Source organism: Colias philodice, chromosome 12, assembly GCF_061535455.1.
Source record: "Colias philodice isolate Cphi_HAF_F1 chromosome 12, ilColPhil1 Martin Lab GWU primary, whole genome shotgun sequence".
Lineage (NCBI taxonomy): Eukaryota > Metazoa > Arthropoda > Insecta > Lepidoptera > Pieridae > Colias > Colias philodice.
The window spans coordinates 3,769,538-3,795,009 of record NC_143097.1 but is presented as its reverse complement, the minus strand read 5'-3'; the positions used below and the strand labels follow the sequence as shown (position 1 = coordinate 3,795,009).

Genomic DNA, 25,472 nt, shown 5'->3' with positions numbered 1-25,472 from the left:
TAGAAAAATTAATTCATCACCTTAACACCAATTGCGAGATTTGAGCAATAAATAAAGCCAGATGTTGGCGGCAAGCATGCGGTTACTGCGGTCGTCATTTTTATTTATAGTTATTATATTATGTTATTAACAACTATTTTCGTGACCTACTTTAGATGTGGAGTGCTATATACTCTAAGATATAGTCTTGACCAGATTGAGCCTATTACCGATGTCTGGAAAGCGTATTTCCGTTCATATGCTATTGCACAAAGTCCTTTTTAGATTTACGTTGTTCGTCCAATCTTCCTGTTTCTATTATTCTCGTATAGACCATCTCAATATTTGTCTATTTTAAAGCCCAGTGTAATGTTTCATTAGTCGGGACACGTAGGTGTCTCTAAGTGCAATTGTGTGGAGAACAAGAAAGCATACTCCGAGTGCAACGTCCTACACGCACTATTAATTTGTTACGATCATATGCTTCAGATATTACAAGAAACTTATGTTTTCTGAAAGATATCTAATGTTCTTTGTATAAGCCTTTTTTGTTATGTGTCTTTCTTTGATATTGATCTTTGATTTCAAAATTAAACTATGTTTGTGTATCCATAACTTTTTATCCCTACAATTATAGTACAAATCATACAAACAACTCAAAACTTTCAATGATGATGTTGCGATAAGGGTTCGAGATTAGACACAAGAAAAGCATGCAAGGTACTTCTGAGAATGACAAAGATCAAAGCAGACTTAGTGCAGTCAGTACATTTAGTAAACGGACTAGACATAACACAGTACTTAAGTCATTATTAATTATCATAATATGTACGGATTTTGTATGCACAATGATGACAACTCACATAAAATACTATACGTAGAAAGAAAATGCACGCTCGTTACACATTATGTTTCATCACGACGTCAGGCATGTTAACATGAGGACTTAACCAGTTTTTAAATAAATTAACGGATGTATTATGCAAAAAATATGAAAAGTTTTGGTAGAACGCAACCTAATTTTCATAGGCTTTGTGGAGCAATGCATGAATTAAAACTTGAATATCATAATATTATGTAAGCGTAGCTAACTTGATAGCTTATTGTTCAGAGCAGGATTATAACCTAGAACACAATATGAGGTATCTACACAACAGAGGATTAGTATTGAAGGGCGGAATTTATAGGCCTATTGTTTACAAGGCTGGTTTTAATTAACACAAACGTATGTATATCCTGATGGTTTATAATTGGTGTCTCTCTAGTACGATTTAGAGTCTAAACACGTGCACAATGAAACTAGTTGTGTTCACCAACAGCCCACGTTCCGGTTTCCTTAAAACACAATTTAAGAAGGTTTTTCGTCCTACGGGATTTCTATGTTTATTCATTACGTCCGCGTCTTAGGTAATGAAAGTTGGGATCAACAACGGGTAGCCAGAGACAGACCTATACTACGACTACGTTATTATTTTTTACATACTTCCTTAATCCTTTCTAGTTCTTCTTGACTAGTAAATTAAACATTTATGTTTAAATTTTTGTTTTTATTTGTGTTTAAATAACAAATACAATATATTTTCCCCCAGGTTCATTTTGCAACTTGAACTAATTTGAGCGATTACTTTTAAGTGCACTTCAGAGCATTCCAACCGTGAAGATAATGCATGGAGTGTCCTATTGTTTATTAATGCCAGACTCGTAATACCTAATAAGGACCTTAATAAGCGTTTATGCAAAGTTGCTTAATTAACCATTCGTTAATGATGTATATGATAGTGTAGTGCTTATGTTGTATTTTTATCAAGGAGAAAAATGAGCAGACGATCGTCCGACGATGATAACCAAAACAATGGAAATTAGCTGCGTCACAAGGAATTTGAATAGCGCAATGTTGTTAAAGCGAGATTATCAGACATTACATAATTCTGAGCATATTTCGTAGCATTTTGGGGTAAGAATGTTGCTGTTATTGATGCGTTTATTCACATTGTACATGATTTTATACAGTATTATTAATTCGCAATTTAATATAACTTTTTCATTTAAAGCTTTAACAAATGAACTCTGAGGCATATATTCCAATTTCCACACCCAGTTACTTCATACCAAGTTGTATTTAGACAGAATCGTAGCGTGCCTTGGCGGGGCCCCGTATAAAAATTTGTTTGGGGGCCCTTAGGAAGTAAAGATTTCTCACAAAAGCGCACGTTGGGGGCCCCCTTGGCGCGGGGGCCCCGTATAATTGATACGGCAGATACGGCGGTAGCTACGCCCCTGTATTTAGAGCTGAAAGTATTCACGGGCACAAAACCAACACGAAATCAGTTCAAATGTTGGAATCAATTGATGTTTACAAGTGACGGGCTTGTGGTATTTATACCGCTGCATTTACACTCCTAATTAGATATGTCACGAAAGTAAAGTGATATTACAGCATAGACCACAGTGCTACAAATTGAGTTGATCGTCTATTCTCCGCGTCCGATTTGATAATTATCACATAATGTCTCTACAAATGAGGAGAGACCGAGGCATAGTTTTAAGGACGCTTTCTATCCATAATGACAAACTTTCCAATTATCGATCTTTACTTTAATCGTCTACGTGATAAGGTTATAAGGGGGAAAGTCCAGAATCGATCTGAAATGTAACTGAGGGGTGGCTTGTAATTTATTATATAAATAAATATCATATGACTTTTTAAATTTAAGCGAATTTAGATTCCTAGATACACAAGTGTATCGTAAATTATATTAGCGGATCGTAAATTTTCATTAGAAAAGTTTCGTCAGTGTACCACTACAATTTTACGATTTCTAAGGCTAGTTAAATTTTGCGTTGCGTGACATAATATCGTTTTAGAACATAATTCCCATTATATGCCAAAAAATGTTTACGTATTTTTGCCAAAATGTCTTATTTTTGAAGAATGAAGACTAAACATTCTTAACATCAAAGTAATGTGTAAAATATAAATAAACACTGCATGTCATGTATATTTTTGCGGACGCATAACCTTTGAGTGTGTGCGGTGTAGTATAAAGTTGCATGGTTGAATAGACACCCTTACCTTTTCATATATAAACTGTATTAATTATAGACTGTCCTGTTTGACATTGATTTGTAGTACCTAGTGGTAGTAAACATAAAAGTTTATTATTTATTTAATAATAAATAAATTGAATTCAAATATAAATGATACAGTTAATCATTTTACTGATAGCAATCACTCAACGCTAATCAAGTTTTATATATTGTGTTAGTTCATTACAAATGTTCTCAAAAACGAATGAGGTTCTCATAAGGACTGTATTTTTTGTGGATTTGTTACTTGATAATTCTATGAGTGTTCAAGAGAGGATGGTCAATGTTTAGATATTAATTATAATATATTAGCGAACCCACCTGCTTTGTCTAAACACAATAAATAATATACTAAAACCTTCTTCGTGAATCACTCTATCTATTAAAAAAACCGCATCAAAATCCTTTGCATAGTTTTAAAGATTTAACATCAATCATTTAAGATAAAACCCAAAAAGAACTGAATCTAGATAAATATATCAGTCATTTTGCATTATTGACTTACAAAAAATCACCCATTAATTCATTTAATATGATTCATAACATTTAGCCAGTTCCACAACATATATTATATTTAGCTTATCTGATAGTTAAAATGACAAAAAATATATTTTTAAACATATTATGATGTATCTGTTTTAAACTTTTAAGATACATGGCTATCACTTTTACATCTTCTCTGTCGCAACATATAAGACTAGTCTATAAATATTAAATTATAAGACAGTGCAATAAAAAGCATATCAAAACTTAAACAATATAGGAGGAAGTTCACATCAGTACATATACAGTTTATGTATACCTTATCTATGAGATACTATTAATCATTTGTGATAAAGATAAACATCCTTCAGATAAGATAGGCGATAAGAGGTTTCTCATAAACAATATGTCTGAAAATATTTGATTTGCTTAAATTTTGGTAATTTATATAAATAATTTTAATATTATGTAATCGCTACGGCCAAACCTTCATTATTTAATAACAGTTTTTCTACTTTTTGTGTCCCCTATACAGGACAAACGGCTTTGCGGAGTTTTGAATGAAGTTACTTCAACAGGAACAAGTAGAATAGCAATGAATGGTGGATAAGATCATGTCTCACAATATTTTAGATCTACAATATTACTAGGTTTCAATTTTATAGAACTTTATAAATGCTTATCTACTTTGAAAATATTAAAATCTTATTTTCAATTGTCCCATCAAATTCCCATAAGAAATTATATTTACTTGCCTAAATTATTTTTTAAGCAGAACTAAATTACCTATAGCATCAAATTGTTTATTATTAATTAATATTATGATAATCTTCAGACAGTATGTCCCTGTATATAATTTCATCCTTGTGACTTTCTGACTAGGTTCTTTGTTATAAACATGACTCACCCTTTGCAGTTCCAGCGAATGATTGTAGAATCTAAGAAGTTTGTCAACTAAAGGTTTTACGGCTCGCCACGCTCTCTCCTGTGTAATAGTCGAAGGATCTGCTATAGCTTCTCGTATTTCTTTGCCCGCCCCCTTATAACACTGTATTTCTTCTAATATTCTGTCAGAATCTAAAAGAACTCTTTGCACTTCTTCGTAAACATCGCGCTCCGTATCAGTGGGTGCTGCGTTCTCGAAATCCAAGAATATATCGTATCGCGGTGAAGAACAACAGTTGGAATCATCACGGGCCAACAAACTCAACAATTTACCCATATTGTTAAAATTTAAACACAATTTATATTATTAAAAATACCTCCTCGACGGCAGAGATATCATTGCCCGAAAATATCGTTCAAAAAAGTTATAGAACTAATAAAAAATAGTACAAATTCAATAACACTATCACAATGGGAATATTTGTTTATTATCAGATTTTTTTCACGATTTAACCGAATTTATAGCACATTTCAATAAACGTTCTAACGCACATACCCCACCGAAGAAACGATAACGAATGACAGACAGTTCTCTTTGACACTGCGTCATGCGTTTGTTGCCGACATTTTTGTATCCGCCCACTTAAGGGATATGCTCACGATGTGCTCAAGTTGTTATCGATTCTATAGTTATAAACAGACGTTCGAACTGGTGCGACCGGACCACCGTACTCGTGCGGTGCGATCGACTCGCCACACGACCGCACCGCACCTAGGGTTGCCAGTATTTGATTTAAGGGTTAACAGCATCAAAAATACGAGTTTTAGTTATTTTTTACGGGAGATAATTAAAACAGCAATGTTAAATAGAGAAAATTTATTTTTGGCATTTATATTTGCTGTTGGAAGAAACAGCTTTTAATAGCTCTTCATTTTCTAAAGCGAATGTATAAAAATCTTTGCACGATAATTTAAAATTACATTTAATTAATTTGCAGCTTCGCCTTTACAGTTTCAATATTCAATCGGTTTCGGCTATCCGTCCAGGCATTGCCGCACAAAGAAAATATTCTTTGTTTAAAAATTACGATTAAATTTACGATTTTTTAAAAAACATTTAAAATATTGGAATTTTCGCGGCCGACTGAGCTAAATAAATTCGTATAAAAAATAGATACACTAGTGACTAGATAATTTATTATGTTGCTAATATATGAAGTGATTAAAGGCGCAAATTATCCCTTTTTGAAATTTTCGATATTGTCGATAGAGGCGAAAGTATTGTAATTTTTACTGATTTTCGTTTTTATTTTTTTATATTATATGCAGGCGTTAGTAGAAGCTCTGTTTAGAAACCTTGAACTGAGTTCTACATGTGACAAAAATACCACATTTTAGCCACGAAGTTATTACGAGATATAGATTTTCAAAAAATGTCAGGGTTGTCCCTAGTAAACAAAATTATATATATCATCTATCTATTACCAAGTTTTTGTTTATGTTTTAGTCGTTAGTTATAGTCGATATTTCAATATATTATTATATGTAGGTACATAATCTTTATATGTAATAAATTAACGGAACAAAAAAAATATCTTAGATTTATAAGACAATTCAATAATATCAAATTAATACAAATTAATTTCCTTTTTTTGTGAATATTTCGAGCATTGATCATAGTAATCTCATTAAAAGTCAAACCGAATTATTTGAAAATCTATTTCTCGTAATAAATTCGTGGTTAGAATGTTGTATAATAAACAGACGTTCGAATTTGGTACGGACCGCACCGTGACCTTGGTGCGCTCCGGACCATATTCGATCATGTGTACAGTGGTCCGCCGGACATAATTATTATTATTGACGGTACGGTTGGTTCGATGGTTTTTTCTTCCGAACTTGGTGCGGACCGTACCAAATTCGCGCGTGTGGACGGGCGATCGCACCGGACAGCGCATTAGTCATAGACTATATACTTATTACAGCTTTAGTCACAGTTCTACCGCCAAACAAAACGGACGTCGGTCGATCGTTATCAATGGCGATGGCGTCGGATGACGTGGCTAATACTGAAAAAAGATTAATAATATAAATTTTAGAACTCTACAAAGATTTATGATATGACTGCATATGTCTGAATGAATCCCTGTCTTTTAAATATAATTTTGCCCATTCTTTTCTCTTCGTTTTCTTCTTTTCAATGGTTGTAACTTGTACTTATACTTGTACCAAAAGAAGCCTTGAACTGAGGTCTACATGTGAAAAAAATACAACATTCTAACCACGAATTTATTACGAGAAATAGATTTTCAAGGAATTCGGTTTGACTTTTAATGAGATTACTATGATCAATGCTCGAAATATTCACAAAAAAAGGAGATTAATTTGTATTAATTTGATATTATTGAATTGTCTTATAAATCTAAGATATTTTTTTTGTTCAGTTAATTTATTACATATAAAGATTATGTACCTACATATAATAATATATTGAAATATCGACTATAACTAACGACTAAAACATAAACAAAAACTTGGTAATAGATAGATGATATATATAATTTTGTTTACTAGGGACACCCCTGACATTCTTTGAAAATCTATATCTCGTAATAACTTCGTGGCTAGAATGTGGTATTTTTGTCACATGTAGAACTCAGTTCAAGGTTTCTTTTGGTACTAAACAGAGCTTCTACTAACGCCTGCATATAATATAAAAAAATAAAAACGAAAATCAGTAAAAATTACAATACTTTCGCCTCTATCGACAATATCGAAAATTTCAAAAAGGGATAATTTGCGCCTTTAATCACTTCATATATTAGCAACGTAATAAATTATCTAGTCACTAGTGTATCTATTTTTTTATACGAATTTATTTAGCTCAGTCGGCCGCGAAAATTCCAATATTTTAAATGTTTTTTTAAAAATCGTAAATTTAATCATAATTTTTAAACAAAGAATATTTTCTTTGTGCGGCAATGCCTGGACGGATAGCCGAAACCAATTGAATATTGAAACTGTAAAGGCGAAGCTGCAAATTAATTAAATGTAATTTTAAATTATCGTGCAAAGATTTTTATACATTCGCTTTAGAAAATGAAGAGCTATTAAAAGCTGTTTCTTCCAACAGCAAATATAAATGCCAAAAATAAATTTTCTCTGTTTAACATTGCTGTTTTAATTATCTCCCGTAAAAAAAAACTATTGTCGAGCCAATTTAATAGGCAACATTTGACGTCTATCAATTTTATCTTCATAGGGTGGTAACCTGTTTAAAAACATCGATTAAAGTGAATTAATCGATACGGACTTGAAACATTTGTCAATCGAACTTGAAACACATGTCAATAATTTATGATGATTTTTATTCCCAAGTACAGTGCCACAAACTTATCTGACCCGGTGGCAAAAACTGGAACTACGTGCCGCCATTTTGAAATGTCACATTTTCACAGACTTTTCATACGGAATATTTTGTTTATTATAAAAGAAAGCGACATCAGTGACACTGTCACCGGGTCAGATAAGTTTGTGGCACTATAATCAATGCATTCGATTCTAGATGTCAGATTTCTATTTTTAGAGTAACGTCTCTGGTATTTAAAAAGAAAAAAGGTTTATTGACACAAAATTGTAGCGACGTCAGTTCTTTAAATCAGAAATTGTTTATTATGTTAAGAATGGTTTATCAGTAAAATCAAATCCTAAAATTACTTGTATCGGTCATTATTATTATAAATAATCGTAATTGAAAAAAGTTAAGCAAATGTGCAGTTCTAACAAAACGAAATATCATGTTATTCTATGTCGTCGTTACTAGGTTACATTGTTGAATTTTGTTGAACTGTCAAATGTTGCCTATTAAAATGGCTCTACTATAAAACTCGTATTTTTGATGCTGTTAACCCTTAAATCAAATACTGGCAACCCTAGGTGCGGTGCGGTCGTGTGGCGAGTCGATCGCACCGCACGAGTACGGTGGTCCGGTCGCACCAGTTCGAACGTCTGTTTATAATTTAATGTTGGCACTACCTACTGTGGACGTTGAACAGTAAAGACTTTTTTATTATATTTATTGTAAATTTATATTTACGCTCCTTTTTTTTAGAACAGAATAATGTGGTTCTTATCTTTACAATTTTATTAAAGCTAACGTCTTGTCTTTGACACAAGACAAGTTGTCTTGTCTGTTACCACGTAAATGGATAATTATTTTATTAATTATTTCAAATTGTTTATTGGCAAACTTCTTTGTTATGGCACTTGTGTATTTATATGAATTATCATATTTACGTATTCAGAATGCAACAAAATCCCCATAATACTTCTAATGAGCCCATAAAACTGAACAACTTTTCCCAAAGAACATATTAATTTGTCAAATTCCAATAAAACATTATTTACTATCGCAAATACATAATTAATAATTATCATTGTAAATTAATGATAAAAACTATTATAGGGAAAATCAAATACATTTTAGTATTTGATTTTCCCTATAGTTGCATGCCGTACGGCCGTGTGTAAGCGAGAGGGAATGAGAAGTGCCGCCATTTAAGGTGATTGCAACGATCTGTTCCCAGCCAATATCCCGCTAGATGGCGCTGAATTCTACATTTCTAGTTTATTTGAGTTTTTGCGTAATTGGAATAGTCATCAAACCTAGGAATAGTCATGGCGGTTACTGAATATTATATTTTATTGAAATATGTTATATCATTGCCTTAAAATCCACCCAATTCGGTAAAATTATGCGTTTTAACATCTGTCATTGCATACAGGGTCGTTTACACACACAGACGTATACAAAAATGATAAAGATTTAACTCTAGATGGCGTGAATGTAAAGCGCGTCACACACGGTGAAGATACTACCTATAATATTTTATCTAATCTAGTAATATTTTATATTACAGTATCTTAAGGTATCCGGTATCAGCGTTCTGACCATCATTTTTCTTTTTTCGCTGTAGAACCGCCATCCTGTTACAAATGACCCACAAAGGAGAATGACCACGGGTGGTATCGGTAAAATTTTAGTTGTGCCACGTATTCGTTATATTGTTAATTCCTATTTGTATTTATAATGATCATATGTATCAATATTAAGTCTTAATTAAACCGGATAAATTGAAATAATAGTAAAAGTAAAAGTTTTTCTTTTGAAACATGTATGAACTTTCGCATTAGTAGGAAGTAGGATTGTTATAAAAATAAAAGTTATATTTGTTGGCGTAAACTATTTTATTGTAATTTTGGGAAATAAATAATGTCAAAATTGATTACCTACAATAAAACGCAGTTTTATTTTATTACCTACATTACACTATTGTTTTTTTTTAATCAAAACATGTATTTGAAGTAGCAAATATGATATTATGCTGATCCAAGCATTTTCACTCAAAACTAATATCAGTAATGATTTGTAAAAGTAAATTATTTCAAAATACATTTCATAACCAACAAGTAAGAATAATTATTCATACAACAACAAATCAAAAACACTATTTACTATGGAAAAAAAACCAGGAAGGTGAAAAACATATTTACGATTTCGATGCACTCGACTTTTAGTAAAATAATAGGTAAAAATATTATTATGGTTTTGATCACAGACATATCTGTGGTTTTGATTTTAGCTACTAGTATCAGAAAGCTGCGTGTTCAATGCACGTCGGGGTCCCACAACTGTGGAGGAAGGAAGGTAGAATACCTCCATCGAATAAGTGAAGTTTCTCGACATACTCGATTTGCCGGCCGGCCTCAATGAAGATTGTCCGAAAGTTGTATATGTGCTTTGTAACGAAAAAATTTCGCTAGCGCGATTCAGAGTGAGGTGTCGTACAATATACCTAATGAAGTTTTTCATCTTTTTATTTTACTGCAAATACAAAATAAAAATTAAACAATGGTAATGTAAATTCTAAACAAACTACTACCAAAATACAATTAGAACAAAAATCATTTGACTTGTTTATTTCACCCAGAGGCCAGAGGCGGCTCGTGACAAAATTGTATACCTAGGTGTTCACTTGAAATAAAACAACGAAAATACAATAGCGTTCGGGATGATTTATTACAAAAAAATGAGCACCACATTTTATAAATGTCTATAACACTAAAAATTACAAAGTACAGGCTATTTCAAAACGAATTCAATGACTAGGTATCAATAATTAGTAAATCACCGAATTTGCATTCGCGAGCGTAGGTATCCATAGTGTTTGTCACTGACGGTCACTGACCTCTATAACATATAGTTATAGAGGTCAGTGGTGTTTGTTGTGTAAACATGTATGTATTTGAGTAGTTAGTAGCATATTATATTCTGAATTTCTGATCCATGCCTATTCACTCAAAACTAATAACACTAATGATTTGTAACAGTAAATTATTTCAATAGGTAGGTATTTGAACATTTCCCAACAAGACGTAAGAATAATTATTCGTAGGTATACAAGATACAATAACAAATCTAATACACTATTTATTATTTTATTATTTACTAGCGGTCCGCCCCGGCTTCGCCCGTGGTACATGTTTACGTTTTCTCTCCATAAGAAGTAATAGCTAGAGAGCTAGCGCAAAGCTACCTGTATGTATTTGACCAGACCTGGATTTTTGTGTGTTGATTCCCCTATACCTACTATACATGAGATGAGGAGTCACTAAGCCCAGAGTGGTGGACGGGGCGCGCGCTTAGGTAAGACAGGTGGAAATTTTTGGCGAACTTTGAAACCATTTGACCACGTCTGCCATTTTGATATTTGAAAATAGATTATTATTACTATCGGAAAATAACAATGGCAGACCATTATCACGCGGATAACATTCTGGCAGACACTTATGAAAGTGCTGAAAAAAATACAATTTTGAAAGTATTTGACCAGATCTGCCATTATATATACATATATTTTATTTATTAGGGTCTTAAAAACTTATTTTCGAAACGGCAGACATTTTCATTGCGTACAGACTTCAGCAGACAACAAAACTTTACAGACTTCAGCAGTCAACAAGACTTAGCTTCTACATGGTCAGATGTATATATGTATTACGTTCCCTGACCTTACATCAATGATTTACTTTATTAATGTTTTTATGGTCATTTACATTTAATTTTGAAAACTATGGAATAAAATTTATAAATTTGATGATACAAAACTAAATATACATTTGTAAAGAATCTCAAATATAAAGTTGTGTTGCAAATAACAAATCATCATTTAAATATTTAGTTTATTTCTTTATTTAAGAAACAATTAACAATTACAAAACAACATAAAAAAACACGCATGCATTTATTGAAATGTTCATTCATCATCACTATCGTATGGCGTTGTGTGACTCGTCTTCATAATCCATTGAATCGGATTCTGTAAAAGTAAAACGTAAATTATATAATAAAAGAAATGAGTCATTATAAACTTACCTAGTAAGGCAATGCCTTTGATGTCGCACGATGCCGCCGCGCCGCCAGTGTAGGTACTTCTGCTGCTACATGAAGATATGCTAGGGTTGCAACAAATGGGAAATAAAACAATTGTAATTATTACTATTATGATGTAATCATTTATTCATATTATGTACATTCAAAACAATTGCTATTATTAAATCTGATGTAATTATTTTTTCATAAATATATAATTATTATTAATTATATAATATATTGCACTGTGAAATATTTACGTATCACTTTATTTTTGATGTTCTTAATTGTCTTTTATAAAATTTAAGTGACGCATTCGCATTGGGATCAACAATCCGATAAGAAAAGAATGGAGACAACATATACATAGCTTTGATTTCAATTCTACAGATACAAAATATACAATCTATCTAAAATGATACAACGGATGTTTCCTGCGTTTTCTCGTCAAAATACCGAAACAACGTAATTATTGTATAGTAGTTGGGCGTGAAAGTAAAAAAACAAATGAAAAGTGTTTTCCATATGATTATTTATTAAATTTACGCGATTAAGAATAATTTCAACGATACAATTTAGTAACCGAGAATTCAGAGGATTAAAGAAAATACCTGCCTGATCATTTTATCAAACTCTAAAAGAATTATGGTTATTTCGCATCACTCGGTTTATTAGTTTGGTAATAATTATTAAAGGTAGTTACAACCCTAGCCATTGAGTCGAACGGTAGGCAACACAATATCGACTTTGTGCGGGTACATATGGTACATTTCTTCTTGCTGTGAAGCGTAATTATTATTATTAAGATTTTTTAGGCTATTTTGAATCAGCTGTTCTAATTTAATTCTAGAAATTTATTAAAACGTGATTTTTTTAAAAGTATATTATGAGTTTATAAATACCTCAACCAATAGTTATTGTGTCCTATCCTCATTTCTTTATATCTTGGTAGTTAACTAAAGTGTTAAATTTACATAACCTCAACAACAACATTTACACTGCCACTGCACTAAAACTAAACTAACTAGCTCTCTAGCTATAAGAACCATCCTCGTACTTCAAGGGATATAATAAAAAAAGAATTATCGAAATCGGTTCAGCCGTTCTCGAGTTATGCGCTTACCAACACATTTTGCGATTCATTTTTATATATAAGAAGACTAGCGGTCCGCCCCGGCTTCGCCCGTGGTACATGTTTACGTTTTCTCTACATAAGAACCATCCTCGTACTTCAAGGAATATAATAAAAAAAGAATTATCGAAATCGGTTCAGCCGTTCTCGAGTTATGCGCTTACCAACACATTTTGCGATTCATTTATATATATATATACTAGCTGTGCCCGCGACTTCGTCCGCGTGGAATAGTGACTGCATAGTAGGTAGTTACTACTTAACTTTTATTGAATAAACACGTACTACCATAAATAATTAAACGAACTGTTAGTAAAATTTATTACTAAACTGAGCTAAAAAATAAAAATAAATTCCTTCCTTGTATGGATGTTTTTGACAATATATATAACCGTTTCTACGAAAAATCTATTTTTTCATTCGTTGATCTCAAAAATAAAAATTCCAATCACCAGAACGACAGGAAATTTTAATAATTTATTTTTAATTGTGTTTTGCACAATTTTGTTAAATTACGACTGGATGAAAATTTTGTTCGTGGTCGTCGTCGTCGTTGGTAAGGTGAACAAATCCTTATCAAAACATCATACGCTTAAGACAATAATTAGTATCGATAGCGGATTCTATTCCTTTGCGTTTTGACGTTTGTCTCAGCGCTCAGATCTTTCCTGTCTCACGCCGTAGTAACTAAACCGTTTAGACCGTGCAATAAAAATTAAATAAAAAAAAACTCAACGCAACGAAGAAAAGTGCATAGAAAAAGGAAAAAATGTTGTGTGGTTTTATGAAACCACGGTAAAAGTGAAACTTAGGCACAAAATTATCGTATTTGTACGATAATGACTCCGAACACTGCTTTATACCTACTCGGCAGCCGACCGTCACGCGACATGCGCTACACAGACCAAAAAGTTTGAGACGATGTAATAAAAGTTTCACTAATTTTACAAACTTCCCGAAGATCTTTAAAAATAAATACCATTTTAAATATTTATAAAAAAAAAAAAACAAAGTCATCGGGGCTGCCATACCATCCTTATCATATCACATACAATTATATTTTTTTTATAATGGTACTTAATTTTAAAGATCGTCGGGAAGTTTGTAAAATTATTATTTATTCCTTTTCCTTCGTTGCGTTGGGTTTTTCTTTTTAATTTTTAAATTTTTAACTTCGGTTTCTTATTTTCATGTGATATTTTCAAGTGAGCGAGACCTACCTCTACCTCCATATTACATTCCTACATCATATTGATATCTATAAGTTTGTTGCTCCTTGACATCTTTTAAGTTGGGCCGTAACCGTGCACAAATTGTAATGGATCACAGTGGCAAAAGAAGTGGTATCTTTAGGAAAAAAAAATTGCCAAGAGCCAGGCCTATGTGGCTTTGAGTAGAGTTCAAAATTTCCAGGGTGTGGCTATCCTCTCGCTCCCATATCCCCCTCTTCTTTCACAGACTTTCAACCCTTCTCTTTCCACACCTAGTAAATGGCAGAACCGATTTTGATGTAAACCATATTATCTAATTATACCTATATGTACACGTCATATCCTGTCGTTTGATGCTCCATTTGGTTTATTTATCTAACCACTGTCACCCCTAAATGTAATAAACGGATGAACCGATTTCGATAAAACACGTTGCTCTTTTATATTTTGATATGCCCCTTGAGTATATTATTTGACCACATTCGATTATTGTTCATTCCCACTTTCACCGCTGTAATCTAATAAATGGATAAACCGAATTGGATAAAAATATAACTAATATTTTTTCCCACATTCCCACTTTTACCTCTATATACCTAGGTATAATAAATGGATGAACCGATTTTGATACACTTTATCTAAGAACCAGCGTCGGAAAATATACTGCCTAACACGCATCTAATTCGTATTACCTGTTAGCGAGCTACGGTGGCACAAACAGACAAACATAGCGGTCAAACACTTATCACCCATCTTTTTGATGGTTAAAAATGGTTAAAAGGGGTTAAAAATATAATACGACATACATAATTTAAAGGACATTTTATGTATAAAATTTACCTAGAAGTAAGCATAATTCTAATTTGACCCCTTCCCCCCCTACTACCTCAGCTTACCCCCCCACCCTTGGAATAATTACTGTAGCGTATAACAGATAACTTACGTTTTATCGTACACTGTATAGTGTACAATAGAATGCCTTTGCAAATGTTCGCCGTGAATACTTTAATGGTCATAACTTTTTTATTTACAAACCGATTAACATGAAATAAACACTTAATGTTAAATGAAGATTACCACAATATATTAGTGAAAACCGCATCTAAATCGGATACGCCGTTTCTGAGATTAGCGTGCACAAACATACAGACAAACAGACAAAAAAATTATAACTACAGTTTTGGGTTTGAGATCGATTTAATAATAACCCCTGCTATTTTTTTACATATTTTCATTGTACAGACATCACTTTTCTAGAATTTTATTATAATATGTATTGAATATTGATTGACCACGCGCAAGGTTACTAATTTCCACTACATCCTCACGCAAATCGTCAATTTTTATGAACATTGAATCTGTAAATAAAAAAAAATCAAAAGATAAGTGTACCTAATTTTAATAAAAAGCTACTAACAAATAAAGTTTTATCAAGAACTAAAATGACCTTCTTTGGGCGTATAATATAGTCTTGTAAAAGTTATACATGATAAAAATAAAATTTCATCATTTTCTTATTTTGTCATAACTTTAACTAATTAAAAACATGAGTCTAACTATATAATTATAATAAACAATAAATATAAAAGCTACAACTTATCTTTTGTGGGAACGCAAGAAGGCGAAAATTAAAAAAAAGCCGAAGATTTTTAAAAATGTAACCAATGAACACAATCACTGTTATCTACTATTACCCAAAGAGAATACAAATACTACGTCTATTACCTATATAACTGTAACTAACATCAAATAATAAACATCTACCCTCACTTATAAAAATTAAGTATATTCACATGAAATATAAGCGCACCCTTAGATCATTAAGTAACTTACTTAATGATCTAAGAGCGCACCTGAAATTTACTCTGGGAAGATATGAATTATTTATTTAACTTTAAAAAAAAACAAACTCACCAACATCATAATATTTAAATTATGAATTTCCAAGGAGCGTTAATATTATGTAAATTGATTTAATTTTAATGAAATCTCATAGATGGCGCTGTTTTAAATTTGTCTTTATACTACTAAGATTCATTATACTGTTTCTCTGCCAAAATTACTTAAATGATGTAGTTTTTATAGTGTAAAGGTAGACAATAGCATGGCTTACTCAAAAACAACATTTAAACATGAGTCTTTATATTGTACGCTGTCGTAGTACACGGAATACGTAAGAAAAATAAAGGTTCACAGCTCCTCCCCCGAAGGTGATAGCATGATAATATGTATATAACAGCCTGACCCGACCTGTTAGTAATATTCATGCAAAATTTGAAGTAAATCCGTGCAGTACTTTCTGAGATTAGCCTGGACAAACATACAGACAAACAGACAAACAGACAAACCGACAAACAGACAAACAGACAAAAATTCTAAAAACTATGTTTTTGGCTTCTATATCGATTATAGATCATGGATTATGTATTCTTTTAAAAAAATATTCAATGTACAGTTTTGACTTTCCTACGATTTTATTATATGTATAGACTAGCGGTCCGCCCCGGCTTCGCCCGTGGTACATAATATTTACGTTTTCTCTACATAAAAACCATCCTCGTACTTCAAGGAATATAATAAAAAAAGAATGATCGAAATCGGTTCAGCCGTTCTCGAGTTATGCGCTTACCAACACATTTTGCGATTCATTTTTATATATAAGAAGACTAGCGGTCCGCCCCGGCTTCGCCCGTGGTACATAATATTTACGTTTTCTCTACATAAAAACCATCCTCGTACTTCAAGGAATATAATAAAAAAAGAATGATCGAAATCGGTTCAGCCGTTCTCGAGTTATGCGCTTACCAACACATTTTGCGATTCATTTTTATATATAAGATAAGATTATGTGAAAATAACCAGGAAGGTGAAAAACATATTTACGAAAACATAGTAACATAATATGGCTGTCGCTACAATAATTATATTTCAATTTTATCTTTTTATACCTAGTAGAACTGGCCGACGAATAAAAAAAATCGTATTAGAATAAATACAATAAATTACGGAACAAAAAAAGGATTGTAACTGAATTAGGTATGTTTGTTTCTGGGCGCACCGTTTTCGACGACGCGACGCGCGACGTAAGCGTATAGGTATAGGTACCTACTTTGCTAAAACAAACTAATAAAATTGTGTGTCTGTCTGAAAATTCGGAAAAGCATATTTTGCAAGTTTGTAATTACTTTGATAGTTTACCGATTTATAATAATTGTAATTGTAATTGTATAATATATAATTTGCAATGTGGTGAAATTTCATAAAAATCACGGGCCAATTTTTTGTTTTGAATCCCACCGAAAATATAATTGCGTTATTAGAATAATTAATTACTATACCTACCCACGATCAATTATTACAATATAGTCTCAAATGCATACTAGAGAAATATTGCAATTTGATTCAATTAAAATGCATAGCATACAAAAATAAATTCACAACACAAGAAATTCCGCGCGCAAATCATAGCGCGTGTCAATGAAATCAAGAATGTTTTATATCAAGCCGACGCGGACGACGACGCGACGCCGAACAAAAGTACCTACGACGGACGACCACGCTTCGAGTTGCCAAACAACATGAGTAATAAATTGTTTACAAAAAAAACAAGTTTTCCATTTTTCTGTATGAGTAGACAGAACTTCAAAACGCCACCTGCTACGGTTTATATTATGAACGATTGTTATAAAAATAAAAGTTATATTTGTTGGTGTAAACTATTTTATTGATCAATAATTTTGGAATTTAAAATTGTCAACATTGATTACAATAAAACGCAGTTTTATTTTATTACACTATTGTTTTTTTTATCAAAACATGTATTTGAAGTACCATATAATATTATGCTGATCCAAGCATTTTCACTCAAAACTTATATCACTAATGATTTGTAAAAGTAAATTATTTCAATATACATTTCATAACCAACATGTAAGAATAATTATTATTATTCCTACCTACAACAACAAACCTAAAACACTATTTACTATGGGAAAATAACCAGGAAGGTGAAAAACATATTATTATTTACGATTTCGACGCACTCGACTTTTAGTAAAATATAGTAGGGAAACATAATATTATGGTTTTGATTTTTGCTACTAGTATAAGAAAACTGCGTGTTCAAACTACTTGTTTGTCTGTCTGAAAATTCGGAAGTACTTTGGTAGTTTACCGATTTATAATAATATTGTATACCTATATCGTTGTTTAAAAAATATTCAAACACAATAAAATATGATATATGTACTGATTTATCACTGGTTTCAGTGATGAACTGATGAGTCAATTATAGCCACTATACTTTCGTCATACGTGTGTATGATTGATGTGATTTGCAACGTGGTGATATTTCAGAAAAATCACGGGTCAAATTGTCCCACCGAAAATATAACTGCGTTATAAGAATAACTATACCTACGATAAATTATACATAATACAATATAGTCTCAAATGCATACTAGTGAAATATTTTATTTGAATCAATAAAATAAAAAAATAAATAAAAAATAATAATAATACAAAAATAAATTCACAACACAAGAAAATCCGCGCGCAAATCATAGCGCGTGACAATGAAATCAAGAACTTTCGAGCCGACGCGGACGACGAAGGAGCCTAACAAAAGTACCTACAATCATAGGCGGCTCGTGACAAAATTGTATGGCCGTGTTCACTTGAAATAAAACAACGAAAATAGGTACCTACAATAGCGTTAGCAGTACAAAAAAAATGAGCACCACATTATAAATGTCTATTTATACACTAAAAATTATAGAGTATTTCAAAACGAATTCAATTATTATTTAGCAATAATTAGAAAATCCCCGAATTTGCATTAGTGATCGTATTCATAGTGTTTGTCTACACTAATATTATAAAGAGGAAAACTTTGTTTGTTTGTTTGATTGTAAATTGTAATGAATAGGCTCATAAACTACTGGACATTTTACCAATGTTTGCAAGTTTGTGATTACTTTGATAGTTTACCGATTTATAATAATTGTATACTTATATCATTGTTTAAAAATATTCAAACACAATATGATATAGGTACTGATTTATCACTGGTTTCAGTGATGAACTGATGAGTCAATGTTAGCCACAATACTAATCACTTTCGTCATACATGTGTATGAACTATGATTGATGTGATTTGCAATGTGGTGAAATTTCATAAAAATCACGGGCCAATTTTTTGTTTTGAATCCCACCGAAAATACATATATTACTAATTGCGTTATTAGAATAATTAATTACTATACCCACGATCAATTATTACAATTTACAATATAGTCTCAAATGCATACTAGAGAAACATTGCAATTTGAATCAATTAAAATGCATAGCATACAAAAATAAATTCACAACACAAGAAATTCCGCGCGCAAATCATAGCGCGTGTCAATGAAATCAAGAATGTAATTTTATATCAAGCCGACGAGCGACGACGCCGAACTAAAGTACCTACAGTACCATTTACCTTCAGTGTACAATACAGTTTACAGACCTACGACGGACGAACAATAATGAGTAATAAATAAAAAAAAACATAGTTTCTAAGGTCATTAGTTTTATTTTATTTTATTGTTATTTTCTTTGAACGATTGGAAATGAAATTACTCAATTTTTACACAGAACTTTGATTTATTAGAATTATGCTCATTATGCATAAGATAACGAACGCGAATGCACGACATCTAGCGCGTCAATGTCTAAACATCGCCTTTCGTTTAGACATTGACGCGCTAGATCTGTAATAAGTATATAGTCTATGCGCTAGATGTCGTGCTTTATGTCGTGTTTCGCTTGGCAAAAGTCACGCACACTACTGTAGAAGTGTCAAATTTTTCCGGTATTTTACTGTTGTTTTTCTAAGTAAATATTGTAAATTATTGATTAAAAAGGTCGAACGCGCACACATTTCATTATAGAGAAGTGATAAAATGATTAGTTTTAAAGAAATAGTGTCTGTGTTAAGTGTTTAGAGGTAATCAAAAATGTATGGAGGGACGGTCGGAACATCAACCTTAAGATTCTTCTCTAATGAAATCAGTGTTGGATTCAGACCCTCCGAAAATTATTGTCTATGGAAGTAAAAATTATACTACTTAATCATAAATTATACTACGTTTCGTTTTTTGTCGATTACGTTTTAAATTTAAATAAAAGAACTAAAATTGATTAATAAAATAAATTTATAGAATAAAAAACATAAGAAATTACAAGACCAAAGGCAATTTCTGGTCGCCATTTTAGAAATTACGCATGCGATGTCATCCAGATCTACAATAGTTTGACTTTGACAGCGGGATGAAGGGGTTAAATCAAGAAGGGTTAAATTCGGTGTCGAACTGTCTATCGAAGAAGTACGCAGTACGCTACAATCGCTTTGTTTACGAATTCTATACTATATCATCGTCTTTCTCACACGCACCATACATAAAATATATCTATCCTACTCCGTCAAAACAACGGAGAGTTTAATTCTACATTCATCGAGGGGAAACCCCGAAGCTTGTGGCAGCGCTAGCCTGATTTAATGTTGCCATATGTACAAAAATTCCCTCAATTGTAGGATTTGTAGGAAAGCTGACTGAATCAATAAAACAATTTGTTCCCAGGATAAAATTATGGTATTTTTGCATAGTATACATGTATTACGATACTACATACTACAAAGCATGAAAATATGGTACAAATAGTATAATTATACTACGAAATCCAACCCTGAATGAAATGCTCTATACACCTTATACTCTCTACCTTGCTCTCTACCGAGAGGTTTTAACTTTTATGTACTAACTTGCTCAGTGCTCTGTGGTATAGTGTTCTGTGCACTAAACACAGCTGGTAAATTACCTACAATCCGTAGGTAGTTCTGCAATAACTAGCAATATATGTATTCCTTCAATCTGAAACAGGAGATTAGAAAATTTCGTGAACAATGGAATAAAATATACAGTAAGTTTATGAATGAATGAATGAATGAAAAATGCTTTATTGCACACTAAATACAGGATTAGAAAATGGATTAGAAACTAAGAGCTATACACGTAGTAACATGTACAAAGGGCGGTCTTAACGCTGTAAGCGATTTCTGCCAGACAACCCGAAAAATTTAGGAGGATTACATTTATAGTGGTGATGCATTACAGACTTTAAATTTTGCTTTGAACTAAAATAAAATGTATAATAAATAAGTATAAATAATTATGCCCTAAATAATAATATACACAGCAGTTTATGTATTTTATTTTATTTTATTTTTTGTTATACATATAAAAAAAAAACATCAAATTATATTATTATTATGTAAAATTTACATGACTAAAAGAGCAACACGAAGTTTCTTGCTGATTCTTCTCCGTAGAGACTGCAGCTTTCCGAATCAGTGGAAATTGGTAAAACTATGTTTTATGACAATATCAAAAGCGCTTCTAGAAGAAATCTAATTGAATGAATAAATATTTGAGTTTGAGTTTGAATGCGAACTGTAGCGCTCGAAGGTGGAGGGGATTACTGCGCATGGATACTACTGGTACTATCCGCTGTCGCGCCCGACATTCAATTATCACTGGTCTCAGATAACAGATTGTTTATTTATTATTTCTGCACATGTTCGGGGGCTCGGGCCAACTGCAACGCTTCAAAAAGGTTTGGCTACGGGCTAAGTTTTTTAAAGGTTTTCCGACGTAAACATCTCCATTGTTTCAGGGAATTTACAAAAAAAGAAAGCAGATTAATTACAATATCACACATGCGCGTATAATTATGATTGCGTAATTATAATCAATTAAGGTTGGGTCGCCTAAGATCGGACGCATATGCCGAAAATTTTATACGTACTGTATTTTTTATTTTATTTCTCATGATTCGATTAGTACGGGAGCCAGGAACAGATTTTATGACCAAGTTCCTCTCAAGCGGTAATTAGTAAAATGCATCAAAGTATAGTATTATGAAGCCTCGTGAACGTCAGCTGGAGCTCGGTTGGGGGGAAGAGCGGTTGTAGCCTCCCGTATCAGCTGACGGTTTTTCCACCAAGATACAGCCAGCTGACCTATATATTTATCCATAGTTACATATAAGCTATCATTAGGTAAATTTTTGTTTGAGAGGAAATCACGGAAAATAATTTTTTCTTTAAATTTAACTTTCATGTTCGAGACGCCAGCTGACGTATAATACACCATGTTGTAACCAGCTGATTATTTTTTTTCGTTGAGATATTGGGTTAGCTACAATTTGACAAATTTTTAGCTGAGAGGAAATGAATGAATGAATGTATTTTTTTTCCTACGTGCGTGGGAGGCTACAACCGCTCACCCCCCCAACCGAGCGCCAGCTGACGTTCACGAGGCTTTATAATACTATACTCTGATGCTTCTGACGAATTATCTCTTGAGAGGAAATAATGAACCCAATTTGCACCTGGCTCCCTAACCAATGTCGTTTTTCTGTTGCGGTCAACTGTAAATTGATGACAAAGAAATATTGTTTAACCCCTAATTTTTTGGTTTGCGTAGATGCTATCTATCTAAGCAAATTTAGAGAATAAAAAGCAGACTTTTTTCGACTTACCATTTTGAAGAAAATAACAGTTCGGCCGAAGATCGGACTATGTAGTATCTTCACTTCTATGCGTTTAATAATAATGTTAACATTAGGAAAACATCCGGACTTACGTCCATACATTGAGCATCAATGATTGAGTCAGGAAATTCCTCAAAAAATTTGACAAAGAAGTTTTTTTTTTTATTGCGTTTTTTTAGTCCGGTCTTCCCTCCTCATCCTAATTAAGTTTCTCAAACTTTTATCCTCCGTGTTCTAGGACTAAATAATGAAAATGTACCTAAGGTCTGATAGTCATAGCGTCATTGGATAGTTAAATATATTAAAAGTTAATAATTATTGCGCATTATTGCATAAGGCGCAGTCAAGAGCTAAACTTCGGTGCGATCTTCGGCATTGGGAGGGAAGATCGGATCTTGGGTTGTGAACGTCCTAGGCGTAATCAAAGTATACAGATGGAAAGAGGATTCGCTAATTCTGCCCCAAAATAATTAATTACATTATTTCAATGAAAGTACTCTCCACAATGAGCCATCAAAATTTTGTAGGTAAGATCGGATCGACGATTTTCGCCACAAAATACACCTTTTCTGCTGAATCACCTGTGTACACGTCCCGTCTGGTCGCTGGCCGGCCGCAGAGTGAAGAGAGGGGCAGAACAAAATGGCGGATCTAGTAGTGTTGGTAGCAGTAGAGAATATTGCCTAGTTTGCGAGTTATTCCATGCATCCGATCTTATGTCACATCCGATCTTAGGCGACCCAACCTTACTTATGGTGCATTTACATCAAACGAGCGAATGCTCATTCTAACCCCACTATGTCATATTATGTTTGTATAATACTGTACGCTTACTGTACGCTGTACGCACCATAGTTTATCGCATTTCATTAAAGAAACGAATCTTAAATGGCGGCGTTTATCATTCGCTCTCGCTAACACATGGCCGTACGGCATGCAAGTCATGCTGCATGCAACTATAGGGAAAATCAAATACTAAAATGTTTTTGATTTTCCCTATAATAGTTTTTATCATAAATTTACAATGACAATTATAATTATGTATTTGCGATAGTTAATAATGTTTTATTGGAATTTGACAAAATATTATGTTCTTTGGGAAAAGTTGTTCAGTTTTATGGGCTCATTACAAGAACATATTATGGGGTATTTGTTGCATTCTGTATACGTAAACATGATAATTCATATAAATTCACAAATACCATAACAAAAAAGTTTGTCAATAACCAATTTGAAATAATTAATAAAATAATTATCCATTTACATTATTTTTATTTTCTTTTTTACTGACCCTATCATATGTGAGTGTCAGCTTTGGCCGCCATTGAAGATTCGTTTCTATAATGTAACGCGTTATACGCACCCATTGGCTATTACCATGCTATTACGCACCACTCACCCCTATTTGGTGACTGGAAATGAAAGATGAGTATCCAGGCATTATTTATTTATTTTATCATAAGTATATAACATCGACACAATGCCAAATGTATTTTACATACGAATTTAATTTACAAACAAAAATTAATTAGTCTATTTACAAAACTCTTTAAATTTTATCTTGATACATATCTACTAGGTACATACATATAATAATATTTTCTCATATTTTAAGCATGCTAATGAGCAATGTTTACTCACTCATTAAATCAAGCAGACAACATCACATTCATAATAAATATAGGTACTTAATATGTAAACAATATTGAATATATTATGGTAATAAGTGCGGATTGTTGAATATGCAATAATAATTCAAAGTACTTTTATTTTATGAGTATTTTAAGAATTATATAACATATAATAATAATATTGAATATGATGTTGCCTGGCATCAATCAACATATAAGTACTTGAAAAGTTAAAAATAATTGTAAATTTTAAGCCCCTGTATAAAATTTAATCTACTGATTAATAGAGAGACATGGACAGACCAAGATAGCAATAATTATTTTATCAAATAATAATTACTACAAATTAAAAAAAAATCTAACAAACTTATCGATATCTTAATAATCGTATAATTTTAAAGATCAGTCTAACATTCGATAAAATTTACATTTATAATTCTAACTGCGGTGTTGAATAAGGCTGTGGCCCACGGAAAGTAGGCCTGTAACATTTTTTATTTATTTCTTTTTAAAAAAGTAAAATTGTACTTGTAAAAAAAAATATTATTTAAAAAAATTAATACAAATTTTATATGTAGTAAACAGATAGACAAAAAAGGTTTTCATAAACTGGTGATATCTTTTACAACCAAAAAAATAATTTCTTGTAAATACATAAATACAAATCAATCACGCAAGTTTTTTTGCCAAATATAAATTTCGATTGTTTGACATCGTTAAAATATTCGAAGAGATGTTGTTTAAATTAATAGACATAATATAAAATTGTATTCAGATTAACGACGTAAAGACACTCAGACTAAGACACCGTTCGCACAACAATCATTAAATAAAATCAATTTTAAATATAATATCCTACATATCTAACATCTACAATACAGTATCTACATTTGCTAACGTAGTCTTAATTTATTTGGTGTAAAGATCCATCTTATATTAACCGTAATTAAAATTTTCAATTTATGCTGCTACAGTTCCTTGAAGATTAAAATAAGTAGGTAGATTATAAGGTTTATTTTTGTGTAGATAACTAGAAG

General features: G+C 32.1%; 1 protein-coding gene across 1 annotated transcript in view; it reads right to left on the bottom strand.

The window, feature by feature from the left end:
- Window positions 1-5,028, bottom strand: part of LOC149483872 (CYFIP-related Rac1 interactor A) — a 32,518-nt gene extending 27,490 nt beyond the window's left edge. The window contains exon 1 of the mRNA XM_089701364.1: window positions 4,457-5,028. Coding sequence (XP_089557490.1) covers window positions 4,457-4,771 — 315 coding nt within the window. The 5' untranslated portion in view covers window positions 4,772-5,028. The remainder of the gene's footprint in view (window positions 1-4,456) is intronic.
- Window positions 5,029-25,472: the final 20,444 nt, after the last annotated feature.